The sequence below is a fragment of the Pollachius pollachius genome, assembly GCF_949987615.1.
Source record: "Pollachius pollachius genome assembly, chromosome: 20".
In the NCBI taxonomy this organism is placed as follows: domain Eukaryota; kingdom Metazoa; phylum Chordata; class Actinopteri; order Gadiformes; family Gadidae; genus Pollachius; species Pollachius pollachius.
In genome coordinates, this window is record NC_136953.1 from 16,450,817 (window position 1) to 16,468,339 (window position 17,523).

General features: G+C 51.3%; 1 protein-coding gene across 8 annotated transcripts; it reads left to right on the forward strand.

The window, feature by feature from the left end:
• The first annotated feature begins 591 nt into the window (after positions 1 to 591).
• Positions 592 to 16,029, forward strand: LOC307091141 (uncharacterized protein). 8 transcript variants are annotated; one of them, XM_079758034.1, is made up of 15 exons: positions 593 to 814; positions 3,367 to 3,426; positions 3,832 to 3,885; positions 5,374 to 5,451; positions 6,045 to 6,122; positions 6,632 to 6,718; positions 7,012 to 7,116; positions 7,205 to 7,243; positions 7,740 to 7,814; positions 7,906 to 7,944; positions 9,645 to 9,692; positions 10,020 to 10,121; positions 10,791 to 10,815; positions 10,921 to 11,003; positions 13,522 to 16,029. In XM_079758034.1, exons 1-15 carry the CDS (start codon positions 751 to 753, stop codon positions 13,536 to 13,538), a joined length of 954 nt encoding a protein of 317 aa, XP_079614160.1. In that variant the 5' UTR covers positions 593 to 750; the 3' UTR covers positions 13,539 to 16,029. The 8 variants fall into 8 exon arrangements, with proteins under 8 accessions (XP_079614165.1, XP_079614160.1, XP_079614161.1 ...); XM_079758035.1 differs by having other exon boundaries at positions 10,936 to 11,003; positions 13,519 to 16,029; XM_079758036.1 differs by having other exon boundaries at positions 10,936 to 11,003.
• Positions 16,030 to 17,523: the final 1,494 nt, after the last annotated feature.

Sequence of the window (17,523 nt, forward strand, 5' to 3'; positions counted from 1 at the left end):
GGGTTTCGCCGGCCAATTCCACATAGCAAGGTGTTTCCTCCGCAAGGCCCTAATAGACTTAATTAAGTATACAAGAAGATAAGAGTTAACCCAAGAAATGACCACACAATTACACTACTCCCTCGATAGTGAAAGAAATTCTTTATTATTATTATTAGGTGCATTGTGTGTTTTCCGCTGTTTCTCTACTGAAACTAAAAAACAACACGGGTATTAACACGCAGGGGAGTGCAAACAGATGCTGCAGATTGTTCAGTTCCTCCCGGGTCGGTTCCTGCGGCTGCGTGACCCTGTGGGTCTGACATTTTGTGGCCACGAGGGAAAAAACAAATCTGTGAAGGATTCAGAGTTGGCATCACGCTCCGTCCGAACTGGAGTTCCTGTCAGAAGAGGGATAAACAACACTCACTCCTCCACCCCCCCTCCACCTCCCTCCACAACACCGGGACCACCACCTCCCTGCCCAGTCTCTACGTGCCGTTCTCTCTAAAATCCCAGTAGCCCCTCCACCCCCAGCACTCCCTAGACAGACCTCCCCCCGGTCCCCCCCCACGCTTTCCTCCATTCCACCATTATCAGGGAGGAAGTGGCCCAGAGAAGGAAAAAATAGATGTGACTGTCGCCCGCCCCTTCTCTCTCGCTCTCTTGTTCCTACTGGCTGTTGGTCTGGGGCGGCGGTGACCCGGGAGGACAGAACGCGACCGCAGGACCCCAGGACCACCAGCCCACGGCTACAGGAGAGAGAGAACCATGAAGACCACCACCAACGTCCCCCTGCTCCTCCTCATCGCGTCCTGCAGCATCTTCATCCCAGGTATGTGGAGCCGCTCGGAAGTAAGCCGATCTTCGGGTGGAGGTGGGGCTGGTGGAGTTTGGGGTGGTGGAAGTTGGAGGAGATTGTGAAGGTGGTGGTGGTGGAGGTGGTGGGAGAGAACTGTCCTAGCAGAACCACTTAGAAGATGGACTGAGTCCCTCTCTGGACCCTGGGGAGACTGTGTGTGTGAAGGGGTCAGCCTGTGATAAACCGTGGTTGGGGTTGTGGTGGGGGTGGTGGTGGACTGTGTGTGAAGGGGTCAGCCTGTGATAAACCGTGGTTGGGGTGGTGGTGGTGGGGGTGGTGGTGGACTGTGTGTGTGAAGGGGTCAGCCTGTGATAAACCGTGGTTGGGGTGGTGGTGGACTGCGTGTGTGAAGGGGTCAGCCTGTGATAAACCGTGGTGGGGGTGGTGGTGGACTGTGTGTGTGAAGGGGTCAGCCTGTGATAAACCGTGGTTTGGAGCACGGAGATGACAGGATTGATCAGGACTCAGTTTAATGTCTACTGTTTGGTCCAGTGTACTCTCAGTGAGTCCTGAAGCAGAATAGATCGAGGACACTGAGATTTTACACTTTACCAGATATTAGTTTTTTATTATTAGATTCCTGTTGTTTCACGGCATAAAAGTGAATCGTTTTTTCTCACGTATATGGTTCATACCAAATTTCATCTCTTTTCATTTCATACAGGGATTTTTAATTCATGATACAATTTGTGAACGATTGTGTACCAAAAAGATGGTGGGGAATGGAGTAGATCACATGGTGAAGAAGGTGAAACTCTGCAAAACATCTTCAGATCAGGGCAGTTACCATATGAAAGGAGTTCTTGGGAACTGCGACGTAATGACTCTGTTTTCCATGCTTTGTGTTAGTGATTTGCTATGTGGAGCGATAAGGACTCTATCTCCTCCCATCAGCTTCCACACTTTGAACAGGACCTCAGGGCATCAATCAAAATGTTTACTCCCGTTTCTCTGAGATCAGATCAACTCTGTGTCTCTGTTTGTGTGTGTTTGTGTGCAAATATATCTGCGTCATAGTGGGTTTGTGTGTGTGTGTGTGTGTGTACGCATGCACCCATTTGACTCCTATTTACTACAAGATCAACTAATATTGAGAGAGAGAGAGAGCCCTCCTCTCCGCGGGGGGGATCAGAGGAAACACCCCCCTGTCCTGTCATCACGGGGGGGCCCCCAGATGTTCCTCTGGACGAGGAGCTGGGAATATTCTCCGTTGGCTGAGCCACACAACGTTCCTCACTCTGGACTGTTTTAACAACAGGAAGAAAGGAGAAGACTTTATATTATTATCACTTAACATTTTGATGGGGGGAGATATTCTTTCATTGCGAACAAGTCATGTGCATTCAGGCTACTTCCAATCAGTTCCTCTCTGCATGCAGCCGATGCCCTTTGTCGACTCAGATTAAGGGAATTTAGAGTGAATAAAGATGAATAAAAAATCGCATTTGTTCATTTAAGACAAGCCACTCTGCCCTGAAAGGAACCAGTAAAGCAAGGCAGCGATCAATGCGTGGTTGTCAGCCCCCCTGTGCTCTGTGTGCTCTCTCTCTCTCTCACTCACTCACTCACTCACTCACTCACTCCTCTCTCTCCTCTCTCTGTCTCTCTCTGTCTCCTTCTCATTAAGCCCATCAACACATACACAACAGTGAAAGACCTGACAGTAATACTGACATAAGGACTGTAATACCAGCCGTGCTGTTGGACACCACGGTATGATGTGTTGTTCTGCCTGACGGGAGCAGTGGTGTCTGATAGGGGACTGGAGGACGACTCTAACATCTGGGATATCTGGGACATCTGGGATAACTAACATCTGTGAATGGTGTTTGGGGGGGGGGGGGGGGGGGGGGGTTGGTGGAGCTTCTGATAGGGCTCAGGTCAGGAACCCAGACAGACAGCCAGACAGACAGACAGCCAGACAGACAGATAGTCGGAAAGCCCCTTCAAACGGGTCAGTGACACGTCTTGTTGGTGTCCAAAATTTTAAAAAAGGAAGGGGGGGGGGGGGGGGGGTAAAAATAGACCAGGGATGACAGAAGAATACAGGAAACCTAACCGCCCCCACAGCTGCACCCCCCCAAACATAAAGGCTCAAGGATAACAATAGTGTATCAGAGGACTAGGAAGCCGCTCCACACACGCACGCCGTCTCAAAGTGCACAGGGATGGAAATACCCCCCCCTACATTTCTCTTGTCATTAAGATTGAATCTCTGCTTCAGGTTTTATTTACTCTGTGGTTCCTTTCTAAAGAATCTGTTATTATATTGAATACTTTAGCAAACATTGATTCCATTTTTAATTTTCTTAAAGAATATTTGTGTTGTTAAACTCATGTCACTCTACTTACGAATGAATTACACGTATGATTGCTGTACAAATTATATATAGAAAAGCATGAATGAATGAATTGTTATCCAGTGAAATGAGTGGTCTAGCAGGGGTGTCAAACACTTTTGCAAGTAGCGCGCAGACCGTACCGGACACCAGCTAATGAAATGTTCTACTTCTTCCCTCTCCCAGTATCAACCAATGATTCCGGGCCTAACAACGATTTGACCTCAGCAGCGACTAAAGCCGAAGGTCAGACCTGGCACCCCCTTGGTTTGATGTGCTGGAAGGCTTGGCTTTGCCAACCATTTTGTGGTGCAGGCCTCAGCGTTTAATAGCGACGATGAATTGACTGATCCAAAGAGCTTTTTCTGTTGTTGAGGTTTAGTTTAGACCTCTCCAAGAACTATCTTTAACTTTTGTATTCAAGTGGTTCATTAAATCCTTTCAAGGCACCATTATCATATTGTCATTATATTGATGAGGTGTATTATTATTAATAATAATAGTTATAGTAATGCTGTAATGTTGATATCATATGATTATATTAGAAGAAGTTGTAGCAGTAGTAGTAATGAGTGTTGTTTATGAATCCTGGTAAAAACTGAGATTCAACACTCGAGCTGCTCTCTCTCTCTGCTTTGATCGCCCTGACAGTGATGAACGCCACGGCCCCCTCCGTCGGGACCGCCAAGCCCAGCACGGTCCAAGGTGGGCTCCGTCTCTAGAGCTGGCCCCTCCCACCAACACACGCTGTTAGGCCCCTCCCACCAACACACGCTGTTAGGCCCCTCCCACCAACACACGCTGTTAGGCCCCTCCCACCAACACACGCTGTTAGGCCCCTCCCACCAACACACGCTGTTAGGCCCCTCCCACCAACACACTCTGTTAGGCCCCTCCCACCAACATACGCTGTTAGGCCCCTCCCACAACACACGCTGTTAGGCCCCTCCCACCAACACACGCTGTTAGGCCCCTCCCACCAACACACGCTGTTAGGCCCCTCCCACCAACACACTCTGTTAGGCCCCTCCCACCAACACACTCTGTTAGGCCCCTGCCACCAACACACGCTGTTAGGCCCCTCCCACCAACACACTCTGTTAGGCCCCTGCCACCAACACACGCTGTTAGGCCCCTCCCACCAACACACGCTGTTAGGCCCCTCCCACCAACACACGCTGTTAGGCCCCTCCCACCAACACACTCTGTTAGGCCCCTCCCACCAACACACTCTGTTAGGCCCCTCCCACCAACACACGCTGTTAGGCCCCTCCCACCAACACACTCTGTTAGGCCCCTCCCACCAACACACGCTGTTAGGCCCCTCCCACCAACACACATGCTGTTAGGCCCCTCCCACCAACACATGCTGTTAGGCCCCTCCCATCAACACACACGCTGTTAGGCCCCTCCCACCAACACACGCTGTTAGGCCCCTCCCACCAACACACGCTGTTAGGCCCCTCCCACAACACACACGCTGTTAGGCCCCTCCCACCAACACACGCTGTTAGGCCCCTCCCACCAACACACTCTGTTAGGCCCCTCCCACCAACACACGCTGTTAGGCCCCTCCCACCAACACACGCTGTTAGGCCCCTCCCACCAACACACGCTGTTAGGCCCCTCCCACCAACACACGCTGTTAGGCCCCTCCCACCAACACACTCTGTTAGGCCCCTCCCACCAACACACATTGTTAGGCCCCTCCCACCAACACACGCTGTTAGGCCCCTCCCACCAACACACGCTGTTAGGCCCCTCCCACCAACACACGCTGTTAGGCCCCTCCCACAACACACACGCTGTTAGGCCCCTCCCACTACCACACGCTGTTAGGCCCCTCCCACCAACACATGCTGTTAGGCCCCTCCCACCAACACACCCACAGCCTGTGATGGTTTCTCTGTTTATGTTTTAGTTTATGGGTGTATTTTTATTATTTCTTTCACCTGTTTATATATATGAATAATATCAAACTATTTATATCACCCCCTCTCTCTCTCTCTCTATCTCTCTCTCTCTCTCACTCTCTCACTCTCTCACTCCCTCACTCCCCTATCTAGTAATGTGTGTGTTGTTTATGAATCCTGGTAAAAACTGAGATTCAACTTAGAAACAATGTAACCATGGCGACGTCAGAAAGGAGGAGACTCGAGCTGCTCTCTCTCTCTGCTTTGATCGCCCTGACAGTGATGAACGCCACGGCCCCCTCGCCCACAGGGAGGGCGACCCCCTCCGTCGGGACCGCCAAGCCCAGCACGGTCCGAGGTGGGCTCCGTCTCTAGAGCTGGCCCCTCCCACCAACACACGCTGTTAGGCCCCTCCCACCAACACACTCTGTTAGGCCCCTCCCACCAACACACTCTGTTAGGCCCCTCCCACCAACACACGCTGTTAGGCCCCTCCCACCAACACACGCTGTTAGGCCCCTCCCACCAACACACGCTGTTAGGCCCCTCCCACAACACACACGCTGTTAGGCCCCTCCCACTACCACACGCTGTTAGGCCCCTCCCACCAACACATGCTGTTAGGCCCCTCCCACCAACACACCCACAGCCTGTGATGGTTTCTCTGTTTATGTTTTAGTTTATGGGTGTATTTTTATTATTTCTTTCACCTGTTTATATATATGAATAATATCAAACTATTTATATCACCCCCTCTCTCTCTCTCTCTATCTCTCTCTCTCTCTCACTCTCTCACTCTCTCACTCCCTCACTCCCCTATCTAGTAATGTGTGTGTTGTTTATGAATCCTGGTAAAAACTGAGATTCAACTTAGAAACAATGTAACCATGGCGACGTCAGAAAGGAGGAGACTCGAGCTGCTCTCTCTCTCTGCTTTGATCGCCCTGACAGTGATGAACGCCACGGCCCCCTCGCCCACAGGGAGGGCGACCCCCTCCGTCGGGACCGCCAAGCCCAGCACGGTCCGAGGTGGGCTCCGTCTCTAGAGCTGGCCCCTCCCACCAACACACGCTGTTAGGCCCCTCCCATCAACACACACGCTGTTAGGCCCCTCCCACCAACACACGCTGTTAGGCCCCTCCCACCAACACACGCTGTTAGGCCCCTCCCACCAACACACGCTGTTAGGCCCCTCCCACCAACACACTCTGTTAGGCCCCTCCCACCAACACACGCTGTTAGGCCCCTCCCACCAACACACCCACAGCCTGTGATGGTTTCTCTGTTTATGTTTTAGTTTATGGGTGTATTTTTATTATTTTTTTCACCTGTTTATATATATGAATAATATCAAACTATTTATATCTCCCCCTCTCTCTCTCCCTCTCACTCACTCCCCTATCTAGTAATGTACCTATATCTTATTGTATATTCTCTACTTCTACTCTACGGTTCCTCCTCGACCAGATCAGTTTGTGAGGAACCACGCCCCCTGCATCTCTAATCCCCCCCCCCCCCCCGTCTTCTTTCTACCTCAGCCACGGTAGTGACCGGCAACCATTCCTCCCCAGCGCCGCCAACCACGCACCACGTGGAGACCGTCCCCGTGACAACAGATAACAGAAGTAGAGCCTGCGGAGTGAACACACACATAAACACACACACAGAAACATACAGACACTCACACACACAAAAACACATAAACACACAGAAACATACAGACGCGCACACACACAAACGCAGACACACACTCGCATAAACACACACACACACACACTCACATGAAAACACACATGACGACATCTTATCCCAGCTGTCTCTGTTGTATACGGTAATGGGTTAACCTTGTGATTGTTAGTGCTTGGCACTTGGTTCTAAGTGACCGCGCCCTCGTTGGTTTTCTTTGCGGGTTTTCCAGCATCGGAGGTCGTCAACAGCACCAGAGCCGTGTCCGGGAACGCCAGCACGGGAGCGGAGCAGAACCCCTCCTCCGAGGCTTCCACCCCCAAGGACCTGCAGAAAGGTGGGCTCTGAATCTGGGCCTTTGCATCTTTTCATTGTGTTTGTTTGCTGCTGTTCGTGTCGTGCTGACCGCTTTTGTGTTCAATCAGGTCCCAATTCGACCAAACCCACCAATGGACCGAATTTAAGTGAGTGTCCACAGAACAAACACACTATGAAGCTCTGTAGAAAGAGGAATGGCTGAAGGGGTGAAGTTATGACACCAGGTTTGGGTGTGATGAGCCATTACAAGCTATTTGAAAATCTGCCCTTTCCTGTGCATTAATGACGCCATAAGTGGGCGTGTCCACCTCGATGTGCCCTGGATAGACCAGTCAACGGTCCAGTGGACTGTAGCAAATGTTGCTGATCTATCCATCATACTTCTAGGTGGACACGCCTACTTGTGATGTCACTAAAACACAAGAAAAGGCAGATTGTAAAGCAGCTTTTCATGGCTAATGACACTCACACCCGGTGGCATAATATCACCCTTTTAAAGTAGAAAGGATCAAAGCCACCTAACATGGCCGAGAGAGAGGTTTCAGAGTATCTGCAGTTGGAATGTCAGAAGTGCACTGTTATGTAAATGTATGAATAGCGACTAATAATAATAAGGGTAATGAATGAATTCTCGTTCCAAAGCGACGCTAGTGATGATCAGCAACGCAATGACGTCCCTCCCCCCCTCCCCGGACAAAAGCCCCTCTGCTGACACTGGTAATACACACACATGCACACGCACGCACACACGCGCATACACATTTCTCGACCAATCAGCATGGACCTGACGAGGCCTTGGTGTTCACAGTTCTTCCGACGAAGGGCCAGACGGAGGTGAAGGGCGTTGGTGAGTTGAGAGCCGGTTCAGTGTCTGTGGGAGCGTTCAGTGTCTGTGGGAGTGTTCAGTGTCTGTGGGAGCGTTCAGTGTCTGTGGGAGTGTTGAGTGTCTGTGGGAGCGTTCAGTGTCTGTGGGAGAGTTCAGTGTCTGTGGGAGCGTTCAGTGTCTGTGGGAGTGTTGAGTGTCTGTGGGAGCGTTCAGTGTCTGTGGGAGAGTTCAGTTTCTGGGAGAGCGTTTAGTGACTGTCGGAGCGTTCATTGCTGTGGGAGCGTTCAGTTTCTGTGGGAGCGTTCAGTGTCTGGGGGGCGTTCAGTGTCTGTGGGAGCGTTCAGTGTCTGTGGGAGTGTTCAGTGTCTGTGGGAGCGTTCAGTGTCTGTGGGAGTGTTGAGTGTCTGTGGGAGCGTTCAGTGCCTGGGGGGGCGTTCAGTGTCTGTGGGAGAGTTCAGGGTCTGTGGGAGAGTTCAGTGTCTGGGGGGGCGTTCAGTGTCTGTGGGAGCGTTCAGTGTCTGTGGGAGCGTTCAGTGTCTGGGAGGGCGTTCAGTGTCTGGGAGGGCGTTCAGTGTCCGGGGGGGCGTTCAGCGTCCGTGGGAGCGTTTAGCGTCCGTGGGAGCGTTCAGCGTCCGTGAGAGCGTTCAGCGTCCGTGGGAGCGTTCAGTGTCCGTGGGAGCGTTCAGTTTCTGTGGGAGCGTTCAGTGTCTGGGGGGCGTTCAGTGTCTGTGGGAGCGTTCAGTGTCTGGAAGAGCGCTCAGTGTCTGGGGGGGCATTCAGTGTCCGTGGGAGCGTTCAGTGTCCGTGGGAGCGTTCAGTGTCCGTGGGAGCGTTCAGTGTCCGGGGGGGCGTTCAGTGTCTGTGGGAGCGTTCAGTGTCTGTGGGAGCGTTCAGTGTCTGGGAGGGCGTTCAGTGTCCAGGGGGCGTTCAGCGTCCGTGGGAGCGTTCAGCGTCCGTGGGAGCGTTCAGCGTCCGTGGGAGCGTTCAGTTTCTGTGGGAGCGTTCAGTGTCCGTGGGAGTGTTCAGTGTCCGTGGGAGCGTTCAGTGTCCGGGGGGGCGTTCAGTGTCTGTGGGAGCGTTCAGTGTCTGGGAGAGCGTTCAGTGTCTGTGGGAGCGTTCAGTGTCTGTGGGAGCGTTCAGTGTCTGTGGGAGCGTTCAGTGTCTGGGAGAGCGTTCAGTGTCTGGGAGAGCGTTCAGTGTCTGTGGGAGCGTTCAGTGTCCGTGGGAGCGTTCAGTGTCCGTGGGGGCGTTCAGTGTTTGTGGGAGCGTTCAGTGTCTGGGAGATCGTTCAGTGTCTGTGGAAGCGTTCAGTTTCTGTGGGAGCGTTCAGTGTCTGTGGGAGCGTTCAGTGTCTGGGAGAGCGTTCAGTGTCTGTGGGAGCGTTCAGTGTCTGTGGGAGCGTTCAGTGTCTGGGAGAGCGTTCAGTGTCTGTGGGAGCGTTCAGTTTCTGTGGGAGCGTTCAGTGTCTGTGGGAGCGTTCAGTGTCTGGGAGAGCGTTCAGTGTCTGTGGGAGCGTTCAGTGTCTGTGGGAGCGTTCAGTGTCCGTGGGAGCGTTCAGTGTCCGTGGGAGCGTTCAGTGTATGTGGGAGCGTTCAGTGTCCGTGGGAGCGTTCAGTGTATGTGGGAGCGTTCAGTGTCTGTGGGAGCGTTCAGTGTCTGTGGTAGCGTTCACCTTCGGGGACAACATGGCCGTCTGGCTGAGTCCGTGTTTCTTTTCTTAGAGGATCCTAAGAAGAGGGGGAGCGAGAAGGAGACGGCCGCAAAGTCAGGTAAACAACTGCTGGGGCACACACACACAAATACATACACACACATACACATACACACACACAGGCACAACACACACACGCACAACGACATATACACACACACGCACAACATATAGACCCTCACACACACACATACACATGCATTTACGCAAACACACAGACATACACAACACACACAAACTCACAGTCATACACAGGCACATACGCACAAACACACATCACACACACCCACACGCACAGACCCACACATACAGAACAACACACAGTCACACACATACAAATGCACACATACACACACACTCACGCGCTGTGCCATCCCCCGTACAGATAACAAGCTCCTGTGGATCCTGCTCCCCGTTCTGGGCGTCGCCGTGGCCGCCGCCTTCTTCCTGCTCAAATTCAAGTGCAAGAACGTCCACAACCACATGGGTAAGGCCCCGCCCACCACATGGGTGAGGCCCCCTCCACCACATGGGTGAGGCCCCCTCCACCACATGGGTGAGGCCCCGCCCACCACATGGGTAAGGCCCCGCCCACCACATGGGTGAGGCCCCGCCCACCACATGGGTAAGGCCCCGCCCACCACATGGGTGAGGCCCCGCCCACCACAGCCCTGACCGCCATCAGCACATCTGGCCCCTAGGACCTCCCTACACACCCTGTTCACCCAGCTGGCCCCTAGGACCTCCCTACACACCCTGTTCACCCAGCTGGCCCCTAGGACCTCCCTACACACCCTGTTCACCCAGCTGGCCCCTAGGACCTCCCTACATACCCTGTTCACCCAGCTGGCCCCTAGGACTGACACAGGTGAAGCCTCCTGACCTATGTTGTTGTTGACCCTACTGACCTATGTTGTTGTTTACCCTACTGACCTATGTTGTTGTTTACCCTGCTGACCTATGTTGTTGTTTACCCTGCTGACCTTTGTTGTTGTTTACCCTGCTGACCTATGTTGTTGTTGACCCTACTGACCTAAGTTGTTGTTTACCCTACTGACCAATGTTGTTGTTTACCCTGCTGACCTATGTTGTTATTTACCCTGCTGACCTATGTTGTTGTTTACCCTGCTGACCTAACGCTTTGTCTCTCCCACAGACACCAACGACAACGGCACAGAGAAGTGAGTACAGGCTCTGTGTGTGTGTGTGTGAGTGTGTGTGTGTGTGTGTGTGCGCGCGTGCGTTTATCATTTAATTCAAAATGGCCTCCTGACGTCCACTCACAGCGCGTCTTTCCAAAGCCGCCCTGAAAGCACAAAGGACGGCGTCATGCTGCTGGGGGTCCGGGCATCCGGGGCCGGAGAGAATGGTACGTTCCATCAGCAGTGACTCTCCCTGAGCTCGGACCGGTCCATCTGCCAAGAGTTAGAGGGGTCATGGTCTAGAGGACACCACAACATTATTAATAATAATCATAATCATACCCATGATCATCACACACATAGTGAATCACTGTCTAACACGGGTAAGGTGTTATCTGAAATGTATTGAAGATTATATGTCGATTTTTAATTTTTTGAGTATTTACATTTACATTGAGGGCATTTATCAGACGCTTTGTCCAAAGCGACTGACATTAAGTATATTTCTCAGAAGAGAAACAAGATTATATCGCTGTTGGTACATTAAGGATGTTCACAGAAACAAGTGCCAAGCACTGACAATTATTGGGTTAACTAAACAACATTGTTTGGTGAACCAAACAATTGTTGGGGTAAAATTGGTAAAATGCTTGGTTAACTGCATTTAACCCCAGTTCTTGGGTTTCATTTCTCTAACTCCTTGCCCGCGCTGTCTCCTCTACACTCGTAGCTCGCCACATAACGGGTATTTTAGCTCTCATTGTGTACCAGTCTGTAATTGGCTTCTGGCATGGCGGCCGAGGGAAGGTGTTTCCTGTGATTTGCCCCCCCCCCCAACCCTTCAAAGACCAGCAGGAGTTGAAAGATAGCAACTTCCTCATATAAACACAGATTATTTTGGACCGACCATTGTGTGGCCAGCAAATGTCACTGTGGACCAGACACTGCATATGTGTGTGTGTGTGTGTGTGTGTGAAGTGTGTGTGTGTAAAGTGTGTGTGTGTGTGTGTGAGTGTGTGAAGTGTGTGCGTCTGTGTATGTGTGTGTGTGTGTGTCTGTGTGTGTGTGAAGTGTGTGCGTGTGTGGGTGTGTGTGAGTGTGTGTCTGTGTCTGTGTGCGTGTAAAGTGTGTGTGTGTGTGTGTGTCTGTGAAGTGTGTGTGTGTATGTGTGTGTGTGTGTGTCTGTGTGAAGTGTGTGTGTGTGTGTCTGTGTGTGTGTGAAGTGTGTGCGTGTGTGTGTGTGTGTGGGTGTGTGTGTGTCTGTGCGAGCGTGTACTCTTTCCAGCACTGAGCATTGTTCTCTGCCTGCCTTTCCTACTGTAATCAAAATCAGAACCGGGGATTGAGTCAGACCTCCAGAATGTTGTTCCTCAGAGGTGTTTATGGGCTCCAGGAGATTTATCTCACGCTTGTCCCGCTCCTCTCTCTCTCTCAGGCAAAATACATTTTAGGGACATAAGGGAATTCACTGTCTAAATTAAAGCATATTGTTTATGAGTAAACATTATTTGAAGAAGCTGGGGACTATTCGAATAAGTGCGTTGGCAAAAAGAAAATAAAGCATTGCATGCCTTTCATGCTTTCACAGTTTTGTATAAAACTTATTTTCAAATTCTTACCCCGCCCAACCACTAAGACCAGTAGGTCTGGACCACTGAGACCAGTAGGTCTGGACCACTGAGACAGTAGGTCTGGACCACTAAGACCAGTAGGACTGGACCACTGAGACCAGTAGGGTCTGGACCACTGAGACCAGTAGGACTGGACGACTGAGACCAGTAGGACTGGACGACTGAGACCAGTAGGTCTGGACCATTGAGACCAGTAGGTCTGGACCACTGAGACCAGTAGGTCTGGACCACTAAGACCAGTACTGGACCACTGAGACCAGTAGGACTGGACCACTGAGACCAGTAGTACTGGACCACTGAGACCAGTAGGGTCTTGACCACTGAGACCAGCAGGTCTGGACCACTGAGACCAGCAGGTCTGGACCACTGAGACCAGTAGGTCTGGACCACTGAGACAGTAGGTCTGGACCACTGAGACCAGAAGGGTCTGGACCACTGAGACCAGTAGGGTCTGGACCACTGAGACCAGTAGGACTGGACCACTGAGACCAGTAGGACTGGACGACTGAGACCAGTAGGTGTGGACCATTGAGACCAGTAGGACTGGACCACTGAGACCAGTAGGACTGGACGACTGAGACCAGTAGGTCTGGACCATTGAGACCAGTAGGTCTGGACCACTGAGACCAGTAGGTCTGGACCACTGAGACCAGTAGGGTCTGGACCACTGAGACCAGTAGGACTGGACCACTGAGACCAGTAGGACTGGACGACTGAGACCAGTAGGTGTGGACCATTGAGACCAGTAGGACTGGACCACTTAGACCAGTAGGACTGGACGACTGAGACCAGTAGGTCTGGACCATTGAGACCAGTAGGTCTGGACCACTGAGACCAGTAGGACTGGACCACTGAGACCAGTAGGTCTGGACCACTAAGACCAGTACTGGACCACTGAGACCAGTAGGACTGGACCACTGAGACCAGTAGGGTCTGGACCACTGAGACCAGTAGGGTCTGGACCACTGAGACACTGCCCCCTGCTGTTCATTCACGAAATAAATAAAACTCTTCCTCTGAAATATTATTGCGCTATGGGCAACATAAAACGGCCACCAGGGGCACTAAGTGAACTGCTGAAAAGCTGTTTTATATGTATCATTTATTTAAGCAGCCGCAGGATCAAGATAATGGAAGGAAGGAGGAAAAAATGTCCTCTGGACCGATGGAATCAGTGGATGGACGTACGGACCGTCGGCGATGGCTCCCCACTCCTGGATAAAAGATTGATTGTCTGCCTTTTTATTGTTATTTTTGTACACGACAAGATGATTATGAAATGATCAGAAAACAGAAGATGTAAGATATGAGAGCGTTAGAGTTCACCATGTATATTCAATCCCGATTTTTCCCGGGTTTTCAGAAAACACAAGTCCTGCTCCCCCTGCACTGAGCCAGCTGATTCACTCTGTCATTACTACTGTGGGTTCACCCTCACCCTCACCCCAGCCCCTATCTACTGATGGTTGCATGAGGGAGGGGAGGTTTATACGAAGCCTAATGCATTCACTTGAGAAATTAAATTCTGCTCTTGTTATTCTGAATTAAAGGATATGTTTAGTTTATATGTTTAGTATGATAACGAGTTGGAATATTCGTTTGGGAGCAAAGAAGCGTGTATAGACGCATTCTTAAGTTGGCTGTTTTTAGCCGATTCTACCAAAACGCTATAAACTTGGAACAATGGGGGCCTTTGTTATGGTTAAAACTAAATCGCTATTTTAAACCACTTAAAAGGCTAGAAGTAGCCCGACACTTCTTTGGTAGTATAATAAGGGTCTTAACATAAAATGAGGCATTGATAAATTTGTAAGTGTACAGCTTGTTTATTAAAGGGGACATATTATGAAAACAACACTTTTCCTGGGATTTGGGGTGTTGTTTTGGGTCTCTGGTGCTCCCACACGCATACAAACTGAAAAAAGTCTGTACATGATTTTTTGAGTAAGATATGCATTTCTGAAAGTACCCTGCCGACAGTTACCAAACGAGCGAGTCAGTTTCGGTGCCCCCTCCTACGTAGGAAGGGGGCACAATTGAATATTACCTCCCTCTTCCTTTCCCCTCCAATCAGAGAATAGCTAAGATTTTGCGGACCAGCAGACGAGCAGCTCCGGTGGGGGAACTCGCCGGCAGCCCGGCAGCTCAGCTCCGGGAGTACAATCCCTTTCTCTGCCGGACTGCTGCCGAGCTTCAGCGGCAGTCCGGAGGAGGAGACATGGAGGGGAAAGGGATTGTACTCCCGGAGCTGAGCTGCCAGACTCCTGCCGAGCTACCCCCTGCCGGACTGCTACCGAAGCTTCAGCGGCAGTCCGGCCGCCGTCGAAGCTTCGGCAGCAGTCCGGCAGCTCCGGCGGTGTACTCCAGGAGCTGAACTGCCTCGGAAGCTTGCAGGTCCGGCGGGGGGGGCTCGGCGGCAGTCCAGCAGCTCAGCTCCCGGAGTACAATCCCTTTCTCCTCCATGTCGCGTTTCATGGACTTCAGAGAGTCAAGGCAAAAGTTCCTTTCCCCCATATTCCACTCAACCACGGCCGAGATATCCCCCACTACGAGTCTTTACTTGTTGTGGAAGTACCAGAGACGTCAGACGCAGTCTTTATGATTCATAATATCATCCGAGGCGCACATAGCTTTTGGACGTGATATTATATATAATATTATATAAATACCCATATATAATAATAATATTATTATATTATTCTATATTACATAGATATAGAGCTCCAGGAGTCTGCAAACGGCAACAGTCCCTTCTCCTCCATGCTGTGGTTCAGGCTGACAGCTCATTGGTCAATGGGCAGCAGCTCATTTGCATTAAAGCTACAGACACCAGCAACAGCGCATTCTGAAGGGACTGAAACAGAGGGGAATAGCGGTAGGCAAGATTTTTTTTTTTTTCCTAAAAGCCATTTCCAGCAAACAGCTTCAAAAACTTGTTTTCTGGAACTCAAATACTATGTTTACTTGTTGGGTAAACACCATAATATGTCTCCTTTAAAAAGGACATTTTATACACACAATGCCATCAATAGTTCACCCGTCGACGCCATCTTGTTTTTAAGACTCGATAAGTAGATTGGCGAACACAGAGATTGCGTGTTGCTGAAGGATGTCACAATCTCTGTGTTCGACAATCTACCTATCGAGTCTTGAAAACAAGATGAACGTTCCAACTCGTTAGCATACCAAACATATCCCAAATCCATTTTACACTGGATTTGTCCTTTAACAACATAATTATCTCCGAAATCTGAGATAATTTTCTGTAGCCTAAATTTTTATTTAAGTTAATTTTGTCATTTCCGAAATAAATAGCAGATCCCTAAAACATTATCTCAGAATTCTGAGATTAGTATGTCGTTTATTCAGAAACATATCAGCTTTATTTTCTTGAGTGAATGGATTATGCAACCCTCATGCAAAGCAATTCATACATGTGTTGTACCATGATGTAAGATTATCTGCTGTTTATTTCACTGTGATTGTTAGTTGTTTGCTAGCTTTAATTTACTTTAATTTCTGATATTACGAATGTACATTTGTTGTTAGTTTTTTGTTGACTGATTCAGCTTTCTTATGCTTTGTAAACATGATGACAACAACATTAGAAATGGAAAAAGAAGTACTCTCTTGTATTTTGTCCATCTGAAAAAAACTATTGGTGGTGTCAGTGTCAACATACAAACACACACCAAAGTATCCATGATTATGTAGTGCCGAAGGAAAGGGAGGATGTAGGCAACGTAATAACTGTTTTAATCCAAAACAACAGCAGAACAATCACTCGCAGTGCATGGCTAGAATAACTTGTGCAACCGCCTCAACCCTCCCTAGACCCCCGTGTCTCATAGCCAGTTCCCTCCCACTCGATCACTCACAGTAAGAGGGGAACACGAACCCATAATGTAGTCACTACACCAGCCCCCCCAGCGTTCACCTCAATATTCAAAATCCCCGCGGCCAGGAGGGCGAATGGGCCCCTACGACTGTAGGCAAAGTCAGGAGGTGCGGGAGGAGGCGTGACATCGTCCATCACATGCTCTTGTTGGGCTGGGCGGGGGGCAGCGACGACCGGAGGGCCGCAAGCTGTGGGGGCTTGTAGGGGTTGGAGGGGGGGACGACCACGGCGTGGCAGGGGGGGTCGGACGGGCGGGCGGCCCCTGCGCTCCGGCAGAGCCAAGTCTGGGGGCAGTTCAAGGTCCAAGTGAGGCGGTTTGAGGCAATCCACAGACACACACTCAGGCTTACCCCCCATGTCAACCATGAAGTTCTTGGCTCCTGCCTCGATGACACGGAAGGGTCCGTCATAGGGAGACCGTAGTGGAGCCCGGTGGCCGTCGTGGCAGATGAAAACGTAACCCGCTGACTGCAGCTCCGGGGGCACCCGCGAAGCAGGGACGCCCATGTTGCGTGGTCGGGACCGGGGCGAAGGCCCTGGCGCCGTCCAGCAGGGAGGTGCGCTGAGCAGAGGCGGACCAGGGCTCCCTCGACTTGGGAATGAAGTCACCAGGGACCCGCAGCGGCTGTCCGAACACCAGCTCGGCCGACGATGACCGGAGGTCCTCCTTGGGCGCCGTCCTGAGCCCCAACATGACCCACGGCAGTTTGTCGAGCCAGTCGCCGTCCGTGAGGCTGGCTCGAAGGGCGGCCTTCATGGAGCGATGAAAGCGCTCCACAAGTCGGTTAGCCTGCGGGTAGTAGGCGGTAGTGCGGTGGAGCTTGACCCCCAGATTCTCCGCCACCGCCGCCGCCAGCTCTGAAGTAAACTGCGGGCCACGGCCAGAGGAGAGGTCAGCAGGAGTGCCGTAGCGGGAGACCCACACCACGATGAACGCCCGGGCCAGGTCAGGGGCTGTCGTTGAGGAGAGCGGGACTTCCTGTCCACCATGGTAAAGAGGTAGGTGAAGCCGTGCGAGGGGGGCAGGGGTCCCACCAGATCGACGTTGACATGGTCGAACCTCCGCTCGGGCACCGAGAACTGTTCCAGGGGGGCTTTGACATGGCGATGCACCTTGGCGCGTTTACAGGCAGTGCAAGTGTGATCACACACACACACCATGTGGTCCACGTAGGCCGTAAACTAAAAAACGGAAGTGTCTGACCGCGAGCCACAGCC

Bases quoted from the DNA above. Each gene is read 5' to 3' on its own strand.
- LOC307091141 (XM_079758033.1), top strand. From the start codon at position 751: ATGAAGACCACCACCAACGTCCCCCTGCTCCTCCTCATCGCGTCCTGC. The intron at 7,815-7,905 runs GTAATACACACA...TGGTGTTCACAG, and splicing joins AAGCCCCTCTGCTGACACTG to TTCTTCCGACGAAGGGCCAG. The intron at 9,693-10,019 runs GTAAACAACTGC...TCCCCCGTACAG, and splicing joins GGAGACGGCCGCAAAGTCAG to ATAACAAGCTCCTGTGGATC.